This window comes from Aquarana catesbeiana, linkage group LG08, assembly GCF_042186555.1.
Source record: "Aquarana catesbeiana isolate 2022-GZ linkage group LG08, ASM4218655v1, whole genome shotgun sequence".
NCBI lineage: Eukaryota > Metazoa > Chordata > Amphibia > Anura > Ranidae > Aquarana > Aquarana catesbeiana.
In genome coordinates this window covers 103,905,588-103,925,030 of record NC_133331.1, presented here as the reverse complement: position 1 = coordinate 103,925,030, position 19,443 = coordinate 103,905,588, and the positions used below count along the sequence as shown (strand labels likewise).

Sequence of the window (19,443 nt, the reverse complement as noted above, 5' to 3'; positions counted from 1 at the left end):
TTGTCGGAAAATCCAATCATTCTAAACGCGGTGACGAAAACACGTACGTCGGGACTATAAACGGGGCAGTGGCCAATAGCTTTCATCCCTTTATTTATTCTGAGCATGCGTGGCACTTTGTCCATCGGATTTGTGTACACACGATCGGAATTTCCGACAATGGATTTTGTTGTCGGAAAATTTTATATCCTGCTCTCAAACTTTGTGGGTCGGAAAATCCGATGGAAAATCTGTGATGGAGACCACACACGGTCGGAATTTCCGACAACAAGGTCCTATCACACATTTTCCGTCAAAAAATCCGACCGTGTGTACGGGGCATTAGACTGAGAAAAGTATTGCAATGCAAAGATCCCTCCCTCCCCTTGATGGTCAGGGCAGTGGAATAACATCCTCCAGCCCTGCATCTTACTGCTGTGTGCTCTTCTCTGGACATTGCAGGCTGGAGATGTGTTTTGTACACATAGGGGTGGGAGCGCTTCTGGTATCAGGAGCCAGGTCTACCTGCACTCATCATGACAAGCAGTAGACCCGGACTCCAAACTGACATCTTCCCTGAGGCACACAAGGCAGCTGCTGATTGGGTTTCGGTGAGGAATTTTTGGGGTGCTGTAGCACTCACCTGGCACCACCCCTTCTCATCCGATGCTGGAGCTTGTGTGAGAAAAGTCCTCCTGGCTCTATCAAATGGGCGGTGCAAAGGAAGAGACTTACTCTCCCACTGATCTCTGGCTGTCACTGAAGAGTCGGGTACCGCGGCTGTGCAGGACATCGCTGTGTCATTCACCCACTTTCACTGAGCCTGCAGTCGATGCGGATCACACCGCATTGTTTACAGGTGCCAGCAGTGCCCATTTCAGAGCCTGTGGCACATTCCCCCCCCTAGTTACGACCCTGGCGGCGTCCCTGGGTGATGGGCGGCACAGTGGTGTAGTGGGTTAGCACTCTCGCCTAGCAGTAAAAAGGTTTGCTGGTTCGAATCCCAACCATGACACTACCTGCCTGGAGTTTGCATGTTCTCCCTGTGCGTGGGTTTCCTCCAGGTACTCTGGTTTCCTCCCACACTCCAAATACATGCTGGTAGGTTAATTGGCTTCTGTCTAAAATTGCCCTAGTATATGAATGTGAGTTAGGGACCTTAGATTGTAAGCTCCTTGAGGGTAGGGACCGATGTGAATGTACAATGTATATGTAAAAGCGCTGCGTAAATTCACTACGCTATATAAGTACCTTAAATAATAATAATGTGCGCTCTAGGCTGGCATCTACCTTGCCTATAGGTAGCTCCTGACTACAATTGCTGGTGCTATTGGCTGCTTTGCGCTGGCTCTAAGCTGTCCAGACCTGTATATTATTGTGCTGAATTTAAAGTACTCACTCAGTCCCTTTAAGTAGCTCTTTAAACCCAGAAGGCTGCTGTAGTGGCCTCTCTGCTGCAAGGGCTGATTCCGGTTCCCTGGATGTCTACAGCTAAGCGTAGCTGAGACTAGACTAGCTGAAGATGTGAGGCTTCCCACTTCTCGGTCTCTCTCCTGGTCTTCCTTCTGCCCCAGGGGCAGAGCCCCAGCACAGGGGTCCCTCCAGACAACTGGACCCTGGACTCTGCTCCCAGACTGCCAGGCTCCTGAGTATTAATGGGCTGTTCCCCCACCTTCTGGGCCTCGCCTCCCCAGGGATTGGTGGGAACTCTATAAATATTCAGGCTGCGGCCTCTATCCCTCCACCCTCTAAGTTCCAGAACCATCCAGGGAGTTCTAGAAGCCAGGGGGTGGTAACAGAGCCACAGCCTTTGCGGCACTGCACAGTCCCAAAAACAAATTACAGAGGAGCCAGACTAAATTTTCCTACACTAGCAACTAGGAGGGTGCTACACTGTAATAACCTCCAGCATTGTGAACAGCAGTAGTATTACCCCCCCCCCCCCCACTCAAAACATTGGTGGTCAGTGCCAGTGCTGTTACCCACCTTGCACCAGTGGTCAGTGGCAGTGCTACTTAACCATGGAGGAAGACTGGGGTTTAGCTGCAAGCTGCGGCTTGGTGGTTGAGAAACACACTGGTATAAAGATGTCTCTGGCAGGACATTAGTCACAACTTATTTCTTCACTTTCTGTATGCTTAAAAAACAAAGCACGGGAGAAATCCATGTTTATGCACTCCTAAATACTTCTATCAAATTTTCCATAAAAACAGAGATTCTTGGTTTGCATTCATTGCCATACATGTTTAGGCTGGGCAGTCGCATTAAAGCGACTGCCCAGCCTAAGTACGGATCTAAATGCCCGATGTGCATGGCCACATAGGTCAACATAGAGCTGCGTTTACAGGCATTAAAAAAATCCTGAACTCCTGTAAAAGCAGCGTTTTTTAAAACCTGGTGTGCATTAGCCCCGAAACTATTTTCATCTCGTTTCCTGCATAGTGTTACTATAATTTAAGGACCAGCAAATCAAATATCAACTCCATTAAAAAATGTATGCTATAATTCCACGTCATGATCTGCGTTATGTTTTAATTGCACCCAATGCACATCTACAGTGCACTACAACACACATGTCCTGTGCAATGAGCTGCACCTTATAAAATGGTGTATTACCTATTTTTTTGAGCATGGAAATCCGAATAATTTGGGGATTTCCTAGGTTTGGTTGGTAAACAGTTTTGCGAATCCTCTCTGTAGTCTTCAGGGGTGAATTTGCTATTCAATTCTTGCCATATGTAGGGCTACTAAGCAAGTTATTGTTAAACTAAAAACAAAACTTTTACCCTCCTCCATTCCTCCTTTTTTTTTTTTGGAGGGGGGGTACCTGATGGGTTCCTGGTTTTGACAGGCACCTGCTCCCACTTCTGGTCGGATTGCCGTTAGAGGTCGACCGATATGGGTTTTTCTTTGGCCGATGCCAAAGCCGATATTTAGAAATTGCGGTGGCCGATGGCCGATATATGATGCCGATTTTTTTGGGCCGATATATTAGGCAGATTTTTTGGGGCCGATATATTAGGCCGATTTCTTTTTTTTTTTTCCCTTCATCGCATAAAATCTAACAGTTAGACCCCTTTCACACTGGGGCGTTTTTCATGCGCTTTTGGGCTAAAAATAGCGCCTGTAAAACGGCTCCCCTGCAGTCTATGTGAAAGCTCGAGTGCTTTCACACTGAGGCGATGCACTGGCAGGATGTTAAAAAAAAGTCCTGCAAGCGGCATCTTTGGAGCGGTGTATACCACTCCTCCACCACTCCTGCCCATTGAAATGAATGTGCACCGCTGCCGAAGCGCCTGCAAAGCGTTTCGGCAGCAGCACTTCAGGGGGCTCATTTAACCCCTTCTTTGGCCGCTAGCTGGGTTATAAGCGCCCCGCTAGCAGTCGAATAGCGCCGCTAAAATGACGGTAAAGCGCCGCTAAAACTAACAGCGTTTTACCGTCAACGCATGCCTGCTCCAGTGTGAAAGCAGCCTTAAGTAATAAGTGATACAGAAAATTTTTTATATTTAAACATTTATTAAACAAAACAAACCTCCAATCAGTTCACTTGTATGTATAATTTAGATTAAAAAAAATAACTATCTTAAATATTAAATACACAAAAACAGGTAATCAAAACTTTTGGACGAAAAAAAATGGGCTAACTTTACTGCTTTTTTTTTTTTTTTTTTTATTTCATTAGTGGATTTTTTCAAAAAAAATTGCATTTGAGAGACCGCTGCACAAATACCGTGTGACATAAAATATTGCAACAACCACTATTTTATTTCCTAGGGTCTCTGCTAGAAAAAATATATATAATGTTTGGGGGTTCTACGTGATTTTCTAGCAGAAAATACAGGATTTTTACTTGTAAGCAACAAGTGTCAGAAAAGATCTAGTCTTTAAATGGTTAAACTGAGAACTTCTCCACGGAGTTCAGTCTATTGATAAAAGAACCTGAAAGAGATACAAATGTATCTTCTTATCAGACTTGGCAGGCTGCCCAGAGGAGGAGAGAAGAAAACTTCAGAAAACTTGCATTGACTTCTATTACAGAAGTCACTTGCAAGTCCCGCTGAAGGTATAATCGGCTTTTTTTATCAGCACAATCGGCTGATGCCAATTAAGTAAAAAAAGCCAAATATCGGCCGATATATATCGGCCGGCCGATATATCGGTCGACCTCTAATTGCCGTAGCTCATCAACCCGCCCGCAACCTTCTTTGACACGTCATATGTCCATATGCCTCAGAAGGTTGCCGGACCATTCACAAAGCACAGTGTGGCTCGCGCATGCGCAGTGGGCAGCCGGATGTGAAATCACAAGGAATCACAGCTGGCTGCACACAGTCCGACAGAAGCCGTTTGGCCAGCTTCCGTCGGACGTGCATGCTGGAAAACCAATGGCAGAGAGCGCTGATCAGAGTGTTCTGGCGGAGGACTGCCCCCCTGTCAGAACAAAACAGCTCAGCGGGGAGATCGCTGCACTAACTTTGCATAGTCAGTACAGCGGCTCCAACTGGAGCTGACAGGTTTTTTCATTCAACCTACTGGGTTGAATAAAAAAAAAAAAACTCATAGTGTGTACCAGGATTAACATGCAGGTGCAGGAACCCCAAAGAATCAGTTCAGGCGAGGACAGCGCTGGTCCCCTGTACAGGTAAGTGTCCTTTCTTTTAAAGCCCACTGTTGGCTGTCATCACTCAACCGGTCCAGGCTCAGGAAAGATCCCGACAGGCACAAGTAGAGGAGAGCCGATCATCTGCTCTCCTGACAGGGGGGGTCTGCACTGATAATCAGCGCATTGATTATCAGTGCAGACCCATTGAGGATGCCCACCCAGGACCACCAGGGATGCCCACCCATGACCACCAGGTAAATCCACTAGCGCCCACCAGGGTTGCCAATCAGTGCCCATTAGGGATAGCACTCTGTGCCCATCAGTGATGCTTGCCAGTGCCTCCTGGTCAGTGCTGCCTAACAGTGCCATCTATCAGTGTCGCCCATCAGTGCTGCCAATGAGTGCCCATTAATGCTGCCTATGAGTGCCCATCAGTGCTGTATATCAGTGCCACCTATCCGTGCCTACTAGTGTTGCTTATCAGTGCCGCCTATCAGTGCTGCATATAAGTGCCTCATTATCAGTGCCACCTCATTAGTGCCACCTCATCAGTGCCAATCAGTACTGCCTCATCAGTGCTCATCAGTGAAGGAGAAAACATACTTATTTACAAAATTTTGTAACAGAAAGGAAATACTTTTTTTTTCCAAATTTTTTGGTCTTTTTTTATTCGTAGTGAAAAAAATAAAAACCCCAGTGGTGATCAAATACCACCAAAAGAAAGCTCTATTTGTGGGAAAAAAAATGATAAAATTTGTTTGGGTACACAATGGCCACACAATTGTCATTCAAAATGTGATAGCGCTGAAAGCTGAAAATTGGACTATGCAGGAAGGTGTATAAGTGCCCTGTATTGAAGTGGTTAAGGGCCAGGTCACACCACATGCAGTCTAGTGAATTTTTTCATGCATCAAAAATGCATGGAAAGTAGGTTATATGGTTTTCCATGGCATAGTTCACATGCTGCATATTTACTGCACTGGACTGTACTGGAACGCAGGAAAACGCATTAAAAATGCACTGGAACTCACCAAAAACGCACTGGAACTCACATGTCCTTAAGGTTAGGAAAAAAGAGGGGGAGAAATGCAATGGACTGCATCAAAAACGCACCAAACACGCATCAAGAACGCACTGGAACGCATCAAAAACGTGCACCTAAGGGCCAGGTTAGACCATAGAAACGCAGTCTGGATGTGTTCCAGATTCTTTTCTGAATGCGTGTTTTTTGATGCCTTCCAGTGGGTGTTTTTGATGCAGTCCAGTGCATTTTTCCCCTCCTTTTTTCTGAACATTAACTGCTTGCCGACCAGCTGCCATCATTATACTGTGGCAGGTTGGCTTGTTTCCATGAATCGCCGTACTGGCGGTACGTTGGTCCCTTTACCAGCTATAGCAGGTGCGCGTGTGCGCCCGCTGCATGGCAGGGGTAGCTGATGGGTGTGGCCGGCAGCCACCATGTCTGCCAGCCACCCGCGATCGCTCCACAGAAAGCCAGAACGGGGATCTGTCAATGTAAACAAACAGATCCCTGTTCTGACAGGGAAGTACAGAGTGATGTCTGTTCCTAGTGATCAGGAACAGCAATCTCTCTGTACTCTCAGTCAGTCCCCTCCCCCCACAGTTAGATACATCTCCCAGGGAACACATTTAACCCCTTGATCACTGCTAGTGTTAACCCCTTCCCTGCCAGTATCATTTATACAGTAATCAGTGCATTTTTATAGCCAAGATTGCTGTATATCACTGGTCCCAAAAAAGGGCCAACAGTGTCCAAATGGCCCGCCGCAATGTCGCAGTCCCGCTAAAAATCACTGATCACCGCCATTACTAGTAAGAAAAAATTAATTGTAGCACTAACTCACTGCGGAGCTGCTGGTTTAGGCGGGTCTGTTACCTTCACCTTGCTTCCCTTGGTTTCACCGGCACCGGTCTAGGGGTTCCGTTGAGTTTACTTCTGGACGACACACGCACCAACACTGGAGTACGTTTTCAATGCTTTATTGAACAAACAAACTTTAGGAAGTAGCAGGAAAGAGGCGGAAAAGGAAACTTTCAGGAGAAACTCAAATATCTTCTTATAGAATCTTAATGACAAATGTCCTGGTAGAATTCAGATAATTAGGTGGAATGAGCTCCCCTTGTGGGACACACTCCTTGCTCATCTGGATAGGCCTCTCTCACCGGTCTAGCATCCAGTACGCAGCACGAATCAAAAAGTCTCTGCCACAGACTGGTTTGGGGGGTAAATCCGTACGATCCTCTGCCACAGGATGTATCAGATTTTCACTGCAATGAAAGTCAGTCACAGTGCCTGAACCTTTAAGCCGAACCGGCGAAACTATGCTGTATTAATTACTTCTTTTGGATACGTCCTTCAACCGAGTCACCAGGCCCCTCTATAGACCAGCACGCTGCATGATCCCTCCAAGACGGGTCCTCCCCTGGGATCTCCTCGGTCGCCCAGCTTCGTCACACAGGACCGACAGCTCAGGACCATTCCTGGGCCGCGGTGGTAGGCCCCAGACAAGCCTCTGCACCCACCCCTGCGCCGCAACATCGTGGGCCTCCCGATCGGAGGACCACGAGGTAGCTCCTTAATGCATACCTGTCGCCAGGGGGGCCAGCAGGTGGCTGTAGAAAAAACCCTAGAACATGGCGTCTGTCCCATAAATACCCTCTTCCCAGAATGCAACTTGGAGGACCACCTCCACCGAGCTTGTCTCCGAGACAGAGGAGCATCTATACACTTCGACACGTTGCCTTTCCAACACTGACCAGTGGTAACAGCGACACCCACCGGTCAGCACGGAAGCACACACAACGTCAGCCAAGCTGGAACAAAGGCAAACTTTTAACCTTCCTAACGCACAATTTACTAAATTTACCTAACCTGCGGTAGATTGTAAATCTACCAGCGCTACATACTCCCCCACTACAATAGACGTTGTCCCCAATGTCTGTCCCAACACAGTAACAGTAACTCTCAAGCCTGAGAGTAGCATTTGAGTTTCTCATAACTTTAGATAGGCAAAGAGAGAGAAAAAGGACAGTATTAAGACATTATGAGACTTATATCTTATAAAACATTATGTTCACAGCCGCGAACAAAACCACAATATAATTTTACACATCCTCACTAACTAACTAGCTGAAAAGCCTCCCAGCTATACATATGATCCGATGATCCCTGAAAAGTAAACACATTTAAACACACATATATACATCCTACGCAACACCAGGAGCAAAGCCTCATTTAAAATGAGACTCTCTTCCTATTATTTATACCAGAAAAATATATACCTTTGAAGTCCATCCCTGCATAAGAACTTTTCTTGAAAAAGAAATCCGGCTAGCAAACAGAAGTCCCTGGATTTAACTTCAAAGTGATAGTGTCCATAATTACCAGTAAAACCGAGGATCTGGTAAAGTCACATATTTTCCTTCTTTATCCACAGTGGTAATAAAGTACACAGCATTGTCCTTTCCCGGTCTGCAGATTACCACTTTATCAGCATAGATATGCCGACTATAGTTCCAATGTACAAAGTATCCGTTGAAACGTTCATCCATCCGGACAGAACATCCAGTCTTTCTAAAGGGCTTAGGTACAGACAAGTAGTCCCAAATAGCGTCACTATACCAAAGCTCCCGATTAGCTTCAATCTCCCGCATGACATCCTGGGGCACATAGGGGAACTCCAAACCATACTCTGCGGCCACAGGCTTGTTTAACATCCTTTGCAAGCGAGCAAGTTTTGGCAAAGGTCTGTTTCTCCCAATACCAGGCGGTACACAGGAATCTAATGACTTTTTCACCACAGACCCAGCCGGTGTCTGTAGCGAATCAATAACTTTTGACAAAGTCCCAGCAACGGCACTGTGTGTCTCCACACAGGGTGACGTCTTCCCTGAACTTATGGCAGTCCACTCAGGAAGGGTCATTGTGGAGGCAACATCCTCGCCTTATGACCACAATAGCTCTTGCGACATGGTTTCAAACAAGTCATCATCCCCGGAAAGATCCGACATGGATTCTATTTCTGAGTCCCTTAATTCTTCCCCTGGCAAATATTTATTTACAGTCCCCAACAGTGGCTTATCCGTCCCAGGCATAGACTCTGGTAGCTCCGGCTCAGGTAACCTCTGAGGTAGGCCTCGACCACGGCCGCGGGAAGCCTTTACATAGCCCACAGGAACAGGCGTAGTGGACTCAGAAATCAAAGTAATGTCTCCTGATGAGACGGCAGCAACAGTGTCTCTCTTTGAAACATTTTCAGTAGCAACAGGCAAAGCAGCGGCCCCTCGATCTCTCTCTGCAGCGGTAGCAGCTTCCACTGTAGTGATACCTGTCACCCAATCCATCTGATAGGCACGGGGTGGCATAGTAGATGGCTCCACCACAAACAAGTACTCTCCACACTGCGGACATCGGCCGAATGGACGAAGATGTACGGCCAATCCTCCACATCGATGGCAGGTCATGCCCAGTCCCTCAACATCTCCAGAGGTATACAGGACAAACGTCCCCTGCGGCTTCATTCGAACTCCAGTATCCGTGAGCAGAGTTCCCGATTGCACAGCATTCATCACGGTGCTTGCAGGGAACACTCTGGGTCCCACAACCGATTGCAATGCCGGAAAAGACATGGCCACACTCTGATCCTTCAGCACGATCACGAGGCCTCTCTTCTCCTCTGGCTCCAAGCACACGACACGCGTCCCACGCGGTAGCAAGTAGGGTAACTCCTCCCACTTGTTCTTTCAGTCACATAGCTCCTGGGCCTCTTCTGGCGCCCAGAGTCTACGCACTCAAAAGCAAAGTCCCGCAGTTTAACCTTTCCTCTTCCTGGAAAGATTTTTTCTCAAAGTCCTGCTCTCTCTGTAAACTCCCGGTAAAACACTCCACTGGGTTGCAACAATTGTCGGTCAACAAATCCCGGACGACGCCCCCACATGCAGCACTAACTCACTACGCAGCTGCTGGTTTAAGCGGGTCTGTTACCTTCACCTTGCTTCCCTTGGTTTCACTGGCACCGGTCTAGGGGTTCTGTTGAGTTTACTTCTGGACGACACACGCACCAACACTGGAGTACGTTTTCAATGCTTTATTGAACAAACAAACTTTAGGAAGTAGCAGGAAAGAGGCGGAAAAGGAAACTTTCAGGAGAAACTCAAATATCTTCTTATAGAATCTTAGTGACAAATGTCCTGGTAGAATTCAGATAATTAGGTGGAATGAGCTCCCCTTGTGGGACACACTCCTTGCTCATCTGGATAGGCCTCTCTCACCGGTCTAGCAGCCAGTACGCAGCACGAATCAAAAAGTCTCTGCCACAGACTCGTTTGGGGGGTAAATCCATACGATCCTCTGCCACAGGATGTATCAGATCTTCTCTGCAATGAAAGTCAGTCACAGTGCCTGAACCTTTAAGCCGAACCGGCGACACTATACTGTATTAGTTACTTCTTTTGGATACGTCCTTCAACCGAGTCACCAGGCCCCTCTATAGACCGACAGTTCAGGACCATTCCTCGGCTGCGGTGGTAGGCCCCAGACAAGCCTTTGGACCAACCCCTGCGCCGCAGCATCGTGGGCCTCCCGATCGGAGGACCACGAGGTAGCTCCTTAACGCATACCTGTCGGCCAGGAGGGCCAGCAGGTGGCTGTAAAACGACCCCAGAACATGGCGTCTGTCCCATAAATACCCTCTTCCCAGAATGCAACTCGGAGGACCACCTCCACCGAGCTTGTCTCCGAGACAGAGGAGCATCCACACACCTCGACACGTTGCCTTTCCAACACTGACCAGTGGTAACAGCGACACCCACCGGTCAGCAGGGCTGGACTGGAACAAAAATGTGGCCCTGGACTTCATCCAGACCGGCCCAGGGCACAACACATCAGGGCAAATCAGGGTACATAGCACATTAGGGCATGGGGCACATTAGGGCACATCAGGGCACATACCACATGGGGGCACATCAGGGCTTGGGGCACATTATGGCACATGGCACATTATGGGGTACATCAGGGCCCATTATGGGGCACATTGTTTACTAGCCAGCATGCAGAGTAGCACAGGAAGCGTCTGTGATGGGAGCAGCATGACATGAGAGAGAACCTATCACAGACACTTCCTGCGCTACTCTGCATGCTGGCTAAATCTCGATCTACCCGTCAGGCGCCAGCTGTCGGCGATTGACGGGTAGATCAATGCGGGTCTCCGATGCAATAGGCGCCCGCTGAAACCGGCCCACTGAGCCATCGGCCCACCGGGAAACTCCCGGTAGACCCGATGGCCAGTCCATCCCTGCCGGTCAGCACGGAAGCACACACAACGTCAGCCAAGCTGGAACAGAGGTGAACTTTTAACCTTCCTAACGCACAATTTACTAAATTTACCTAACCTGCGGTAGATTGTAAATCTACCAGCGCTACATAATAATAAAAATTCCATAAATCTATCCCCTAATTTGTAGACGCTATAACTTTTGCGCAAACCAATCAATATATGCTTATTGCGATTTTTTTACCAAAAAGATGTAGAAGAATACATAATGGCCTAAACTGATGAAGAAATTTGTTTTATTTATTTATTTTTTGGGATATTTATTATAGCAAAAAGTAAAAAGTATTGTTTTTTTTTTTATTTTTTTCAAAATTGATGCGTTTTTTGTTTATAGCGCAAAATATAAAAACTGCAGAGGTGATCAAATACCACCAAAAGAAAGCTCTATTTGTGGAAAAGAAGGACGTCAATTTTGTTTGGGTACAGCATCGCATGACCGCGCAATTGTCAGTTAAAGTGATGCAGTGCCGTATCGCAAAAAATGGCCTGGTCATTAAGGGGGAAAATCTTCCGGGGCTGAAGTGGTTAAAGCGGAGTTCCACCCAGAAGTGGAACTTCCGCTTTAAGCACTCCTTGCCCCCTGACATGCCACATTTGGCATGTCATTTTTTTGGAGGGGAGTGTGTGTCCTCTTTTTAGTGGGACTTCCTGTCCCACTTCCTTCTTTCTGTTCTCAGCCGCCTAGACGACTCCTCCTCTCACCCTAGGCGGCCCCTCCCTGCCAGCGATCTTCTGGGACACAACACAGGTCCCAGAAGATCCGCTGGCCAATAGCAGAATGCAGCGCGACTCACGAATGTGCAGTGAGCGCCCGGCCGTGAAGCTGTAAAGGCCGGGTGCCCACAGTTGCTATGATGGCGCTGAAGTGAGGAGGGGGAGAGGAGCGAGGCTCCGGTAGGCCACATCCCTGGACCGTGGGACAGGTGTCGTTTTATTAAGCTATGCTTTTTGTAGCTGCTGACTTTTAATAAACTAAAAAACGGACGGAACTCCACTTTGAATAACGACGTGTGTGTTCCAGTGCGTTTTTGGTGCATTTTACAGCGTTCTTGTACAGTCCAGTGAAGGAAAGAAAATGCAGCACGTTCTACTTTTTTTTTCTGGAACTGGATTGCACTGAAACTCCAAGCCCTGGTGTGAACTATGCCATTGAAAACCATATAACCTATTTTACATGCATTTTTGACGCAGAAAAAAAAAAAACGCACAGGACTGCATGAGGTGTGTACTGGCCCTCATATCTAATCACATTGCTAAGAGCATATTGTCCTTGTTTGTAGCCTAAATATTGAAATTTGCACTTAAAACTGTAATTTGTGGAAATGCCAGTAAAGACTTGGCTGTGCCAGTATATAGCAATCTGAGTAGATTGGCAGCACTGCTCAGTGGTCATAATGTTATGGTTGATCGGTGTATGTTACAAAGTGGGACATGAGGAGTGATCAGTGAGGCTTCCATCCTGTGCCCTCCATCCTGCGCTCCCCTATTATACGGTGCCCCCCCCCCACTGATCTCACCTGTCACCCCGCACAGCCCGCCCTCCCCGCACTGCGCTGCCAGGGCACAGGGCCAGGAACTCCGCCCACAGCCAATCGGTGAGCTCGGAAGGGCGCAGAGGGGCGGGGTATTCGCCGTTCCCTATTTTCCTCCTTCCAAGCCTTAGATTTGGGGAGTGGGGCGGGTGACGTAGGGATAGTTCCCCGGGACCAACAACACTGCATCGTGACTGTGCCCTGGGCGAGGGAGGGGGGCACGGGGACACGAGCAGGGGGAGGACTCTCCGGTGCCCGAGGGGGAGGGGGGGGGCACCTCTACCAGGCTAGATCCCGGGCGGTGCCAGCTCTGCCAGCAAGATGGTGTCGTGGATCATTTCTAAGGCCGTGGTGTAAGTCATCCCACATTATCCTCTTTGCAGGAGGCTGCCAGCATCCCGGCATTGTATGTCTGTGGATGATGGAGGCCCTCCCTCACCTTATGTACATGTATATAGGTAATGATCACTGACTCTATGTTTTCCTTCCATATCTCTATATACCTCTCTATATACCTCTCTATATACCCCTCTCTATATACCCCTCTCTATATACCTCTCTCTCTATATACCTCTCTCTATATACCCCTCTCTATATACCTCTCTCTATATACCTCTCTCTCTATATACCTCTCTATATACCTCTCTCTATATACCTCTCTCTCTATATACCTCTCTATATACCTCTCTATATACCTCTCTATATGCCTCTCTCTATATACCTCTCTCTATATACCTCTCTCTCTCTGTTATCTTTGTGTAGTAACAATGTTGCAGATGTGTAACTTCTTGTATAATGATGATGATGATGAGGGAGGACAGTAGAGAGTTAATGATGATGGTATTTGTGGATGGTGGTGTGGATGTTCCTCTTTCCCCCTACGCACAGATTGTTCCTGATGATGGCGTGGAGGTGGCACGTTATATAAAGCTTATTTTTATCACTTTAATGTTTCCCGTCATCGGAGGAATCCAAGGATGAGATTTGTGGGCTGGTTGTATAGGTCGGGGCCTGCTGAGCGAGGAGCCACTTGTGCGACAAGTTTTCTACGGCTGCGCCGATAAGTTGACCGTGTTTGGCTTTCATCTTCTGTTGGGCTTTAATCTTCACGATTGTATTTTGTATTATGTTACAATTAAAGGTGTGGAGTGTACGGAGAGGATCTACCAACTATAGTCTGTGTGTCATTCGTAAATACTACAATTGTGGTGTGTTCTATTAAACCCTGGTTGTAGTACAAAATATATCTCTGGAGATGTGGAAGTGGGTTTTTAGGCTATCTGTAACATATGTTATATGAACTTTGCCACCGTAGTCTGAAGTTCCGTGATGTTTGGTATAATGTGCCCATAGACAAGCATTTCTCAACCCTTTTAACACAGCTAACTTTCCAGGCCCAGGAACTATCGCTAATAATTATTATATCTACAGCTCAGGTGATGGGCACCATGAAGAGGATGTTCCTTACATTTGTGAAGAACCCCCCATTACAGATGACTAAAAAGATAATTGTTGTCAGTGGTTACACATCTAAAAAGCAGAAGTTGTTCATTGTTCAAGAAACCCATAGAAACTTTTGGAGGAACCCTAGGATTCCACAGAATCCTAGTTGAGAACAGCTGCCATAATCAGTAGAATACATTTTCCTAATATTGCCATTTTTTGACTGGAGTGGATGGTAACCTGATGTCTATGTCAAATGCCACCAGCAGCTCCTCTGGGAAAATGGCAACAAGGCACATTGGAAAACCTTGTCTGATTGCCATTACTCTTCTCCAGATAAGATGGCAGTGGAGATGTCTGCAGTGTGGATCTCTGATCCATCTGTGGAGGCCTAAAGCCTAGTACACACAGGCCGAATGTCGGGCGACATTGGCCGTTCAATAAAAAACGGCTAACATTCAGCTTGTGTGCATGGCAGCTGGTCTGACAGAAGCCAGCCACTTGGCCAGCTTCTGTCGGATGAGCATGCTGGAAAACCAGCAGTCGTCCGTCTCCCGATCAGCACTCTCAGCCAATGGCAGATAGCACCGACCAGAGTGTTCTGGCAGGGGGCCGTTAGATCGTTAGTACATTGGTTCCGACCTGAGCTGGTTGAACAAAAAAAACCTGATAGTGTGTACTAGACTTTACCGTGAATGGTCAACCAAGGCCACCATTCATGTTCTACTGGCCTATTAAAGAGTAGGCTGGGCAGTATCGATGTCTGTAATTAGCTGAATCATCACATAACATTCCAGGCATGTTCTACTGTGTTTTTAAATCAAACGTCTACCAGTCACAAGCATTGTTAACAGGAACATTAGAAAACGGCTCCAGTTTTGTCAAAGCCCACACAAACTAGGAAATTGGTTCTTGACTCGACCCATCCATCCTATGCCTTCTTTATTGGCCTGCCACTACAATGGGCGACCTCACTGACCAGAAGGCCCTTGACACTGGAGGGGTTGAGGCCACATGCTGACTGCTTAAGTGAAGTTAACCTTAGCATAATAAAGAGCTTGGGTTTTAGGGCTCCACAGGTGCTTTGGGAATAAAGCTGACAATACACCTATTAAACACTGTTTAAACTGTAGGCTGAATAAAAGGAATCTAGCAGATTTTTCCATTCACATATTAGCTGTTCAGCTGTGGATGAAGGAACCACCCCTGGTGGCTATGCATTCTGACAACTGACCTCAGTAGCTGTCAGAATACCCAAAGAATGACTGCATCTGATTAGATGCTGTGCGGCCCATCATTTTCATCTGGCTTCTTGGCTTGGCTCAGTCAACGTTTGTCAAGCTAGGTGGTGCCAACAAGGTCACCCATTGCTCCATTTTTTTTGGCCTGTTAAACTGCTGTGTATGGCAGCTTTAAAGCAGAACTACACTGCGTCTAAGCACCACAAATGAAAACGATTTCATTCATTTTTAATATTCAAAGCAAACTCACCCATCCATCCATGTCTCCATGCTTTTTTTGCTGAGAAATTACACTGAAAAACAATCCCTTAGCATTTCTGCCTATGGCCATCTTGAGTAAGGGAAGATGATTCATGTAGCATTTACTTCCTGGAATCCATCTGCCTTTAGTTCAGGCATATAAGCAGGAGGGTGTGCTTAGTTGAGAAACCCCCTCCTCCCCTCCAGAAGACTCCTGGGATGTATGGCATCATTTGCCAAGACAAGAAACCAGGAAGTAACTGAAGAAACTTAAAGCGGAGGTCTGCCCACCCCTGCAAAAATTAAAAGCCAGCAGCTAACATACTGTAGCTGCTGACTTTTAATAATAGGACAGTTACCTGTCCTGTAGTCCAGCGATGTCGGCACCGCAGCTGATGTTTCCATCAGCTGTCGAGTGCTGGCACCGCCATTACTAGTAAGGGAACCCGGTAGTGAAGCATTACGGCCTCCCACCGGGTCCCTACTGCTCATGCGCGAGGCACCGTTGCGCTCTCCTACTGGCCCGGCAGCGGGGGAAGGAGGAGGAGGGAGCCGAGCTGCTGACGTAATTCACTGTGTCCCGGTCTCCTGGAAGTGGGGACAGGATACCTGTCAAAGACAGGTGACAGGTACCCACCCCCCCCCCGAAAGTTGCCAAAAGGGGCACTGGATGGGGGAAGGAGACAAATGAGTGGAAGTTCCACTTTTGGGTGGAACTCTGCTTTAAAAAAAAATAGTAAATATGATATCTGTTCCTATCCATTTACTAATGCTAGCAGCTTTAGATTGCAAGCTCCGTGAACAGGGCCCTCCCATCTCTTCTGTATTGAACTCTATTGCGATTGTTCTGTCCCCCCTCTACATTGTAAAACACTGTGCAAACTGTTGGCGCTGTATAAATCTTGTGTAATAATAACAATAATAATAATAAGGATTAAAATCGTCAATGTTGATTGAGCGAGTGAAGTTCCACTTTAGGTTGTACCTACCTGCTACACGATGAAAGTTCCTATTCACAAAGGGGTTGATATGCTAAAGGAAAATAGGCTGCTCACTTTGCAGGGGAATTTTCCCTTTAGCATAGTGAATGAGGTAAAGTTCTGCTGACTTCCAGCATCCAATCATGTGTGAGCAAAAATAATATTTTTAAAAATTTTCCTTGCATGTGATTGGGTATTTCTTGCAAAGTGAATTTTCACCACGTGCACTAAGCTAAGGGAAAATTCTGCAAAGTGAACAGCCTATTTAGTAAATCACTCCTATGCTTCAGACTAGTAGAGCTACTCTTTCAAAATGTATCAATGAAATGTTCATATTATGAATGATAGAGGCTTTCAGATGTCTTTTGTTTATGTAACTCTGAAGGATAGCTTGTAACTTTCTGTTGTATTTGCCTTCAACGTTTATGTTTTATCTCAGTTGATATTACTATTGACACACACCCTTAACATATATTTACAGAGTTTCTATGTTTAGAAATGCCTTGCAGAGTTGACACTGTTTAGAACTTTGTTGGTCCTTCATTTTAAAAACTTTTTTGGCCTCCTTTTTGTAAAGGTGTGTTCCTGAAATGTGTAAATCAGTTGTTTCGGATGTGATGGGTGTCATTTGTTGCTGGACATTTGCCTTGAAGTTGACAGCTGCTTAAAAGTAGTGATGATGTAGTACAGTAGAATAGTTTGCATGGTGTTAGTGGTTACAGGTTATTAATAGAGAAGGACTAGGGATACATCTACACTGGAATGCTTGGCTTCTTTCATCTTCACTGATGAGCATATGTAGTGTCATGCATTTCATATATATTCAAGGCAATGAACATTTCTTCGGGATGTGTTCACTGAAAATTCATGTGCTTGAATATTTGAAAGAGTCTATATTTTGGATATGACTATTCAAAGGGAGCCTGTGCTTTGTCCATGGAATACAAAGCAACAGGTTCAATTACCAGCCATGCTCCCCAGAGGAGCATATTTTTCCTCTTTTCACTCTCTCACCACTCTGTTTGGCCATTAGAGAAAAGAGACAAATGGCTCAATTAAGGCCTGAAGAAGAAGCGCACACTCCGCAAACATGTTGCCAATACTGATACATCCCTATGCTGCATCCAGGAAGTGACGTCATCCCCACTCTGCAAGTTTGTTCCACCGACTAGGAAGTGCCGGAATCCACCTGTGCCAGCCACCCAGCACGACTTGACAGATGACACTGTCCCTTGTGGACCCACCGGATTGCGTTGCCAAGGACCATCCCACACAGTGCTATGAGCTACTGTACATGCCTGACTTTAGACTACACTTGTGAGTCGTTCTTATTTTTTATGCAAAAAATTATTTCTATACAGCTACACTTAGAAGGTGCCTGTGCTTCTCCTTGTATTGGAGAAAAGAAAAAAACCTATTAGACAGCTATGGATTTGGCCTCATTCACACTTGTGAATAGGGCCGTTTGTGATTACATGCAGGAGACCTGGCAGTAAGCTGTGGGTGGCAGCTCCATTGAAAGCTCCCGCAACTAATCGCGGCTGCTCACATGTAGTTACTCATGATCACTGGGAATCCCTGCTGGGTCCCACACATTGTTGCTACCTACCCCATTTACAAGTGAATGGGGCCTTTGACTGGCTCCCTTTCCTCTAATGTAGCAGCACTGGTGCTTGGTGATTTGAAGAACAAGTAGAAGCGAGGTTTTGGATATAGATCTATAGACAGTAGAAATAGAAATTCACATGAGCTTAATGGCTTAGATTCGGCAGCTTTCCACAAAATGGGGAGCACCCCTAGAGATAGGGTTCACTCAACTTGAAAGGCCCAGGCGTGGTTGAGCCAGAAAGAGCACCAAACGTCTAAAGGTTCTGAAGAGTGCTGCAGCCGCTAATCAGTGTATTCTGAAAGTGCCAGGTCCCACTGTCAGAATACAATGTCTCGTGGAGGCACCTCGTTTGTGTGGAGGGAGGAATCTGTTCAAGGGGCTGAAGGAAAAAACGTAACCATCTATGGTCAGCTTAAAAGGGTTGTAAACCCCCGTGTTTTTTCACCTTAATGCATCCTATGCATTAAGGTGAAAAAACTTCTGACACTGACCGGCCCCACAGCCCCCCGTTTTACTCACCTGAGCCCTTTGATCCCTCGGCAGAGACACACTCTTCCTTTCTGCCCGGAGTTCTCGGCTCTTGTTTGGATAGATTGATAGCAGTGCAGCCATTGGCTCCAGCTGCTGTCAATCAAATACAATGGTGTGGGCGCCGGGGGGTTGGGCCGAGTCCAGCATTCTGTGTCTATAGACGCAAATGCTGGACTCGGGAGCACGCCCGCAAGGTAACCTCCTGGAGAGCGCTTCTCCCGGTGGGTTTACTGATGCGAGGAGGAGCCACGAGCGCCGCCGGGGGCCCCCTGAAGACAAAGTTTGGGGCCACACTGTGCAAAATGAACGGCACAGTGGAGGTAAGTATGAAATGTTTGTTATTAAAAAAAAAAACAAAAAAAAACCCTGAAGGTTTAGTGTCACTTTAAATCAGGAGGTGATTTTGTGAGTGATCGTGGCATCACCACCCCAATTCTCTACCTGGTCATATCAGAGAGTGCTTTAAATTGATTGTGAAAATGCAAAGAATTCCGTAGAGCTGCACGATTCTGGCCAAAATGAGAATCACAATTTTTTTGCTTAGAATAAAAAGATCACGATTCTCGCGATGTATTATACAAAAGAAATTTGGCTAACTTTATGGGTTAGTTTTTTTTTTTTTTTTTTTTTTTTAATTCATTAAAGTAATATTTTTATCAAAAAAATTGCATTTGAAAGACCGCTGCGCAAATACAGTGTGACATAAAATATTGCAACAACCACCATTTTATTATCTAGGGTCTCTACTAAAAAATATATATGTATAATGTTTGGGGGTTCTAAGTAATTTTCTAGCAAAAAAAAATTATTTTAACTTGAAACCAACAAATGTCAGAAAAAGGTTTAGTGTTTAAGTGGTTAAACTTTCCTCACTTACACTCAAAGTCTATTCCTTTGACAAATTGTTACAATGTTTATATTTAGTTCCA

The 19,443-nt window shown here is 46.3% G+C and overlaps 1 protein-coding gene across 2 annotated transcripts in view; it reads left to right on the top strand.

The window, feature by feature from the left end:
* Positions 1 to 12,664: 12,664 nt before the first annotated feature.
* Positions 12,665 to 19,443, top strand: part of REEP3 (receptor accessory protein 3) — a 204,206-nt gene continuing 197,427 nt past the window's right edge. The window contains exon 1 of one of the 2 annotated variants that reach the window (XM_073596249.1): positions 12,665 to 12,823. In XM_073596249.1, coding sequence (XP_073452350.1) covers positions 12,792 to 12,823 — 32 coding nt within the window. In that variant the 5' untranslated portion in view covers positions 12,665 to 12,791. Of the gene's footprint in view, positions 12,824 to 12,863; positions 12,929 to 19,443 lie in introns of those variants that run through there. The other variant, XM_073596247.1, reaches the window with a different exon arrangement.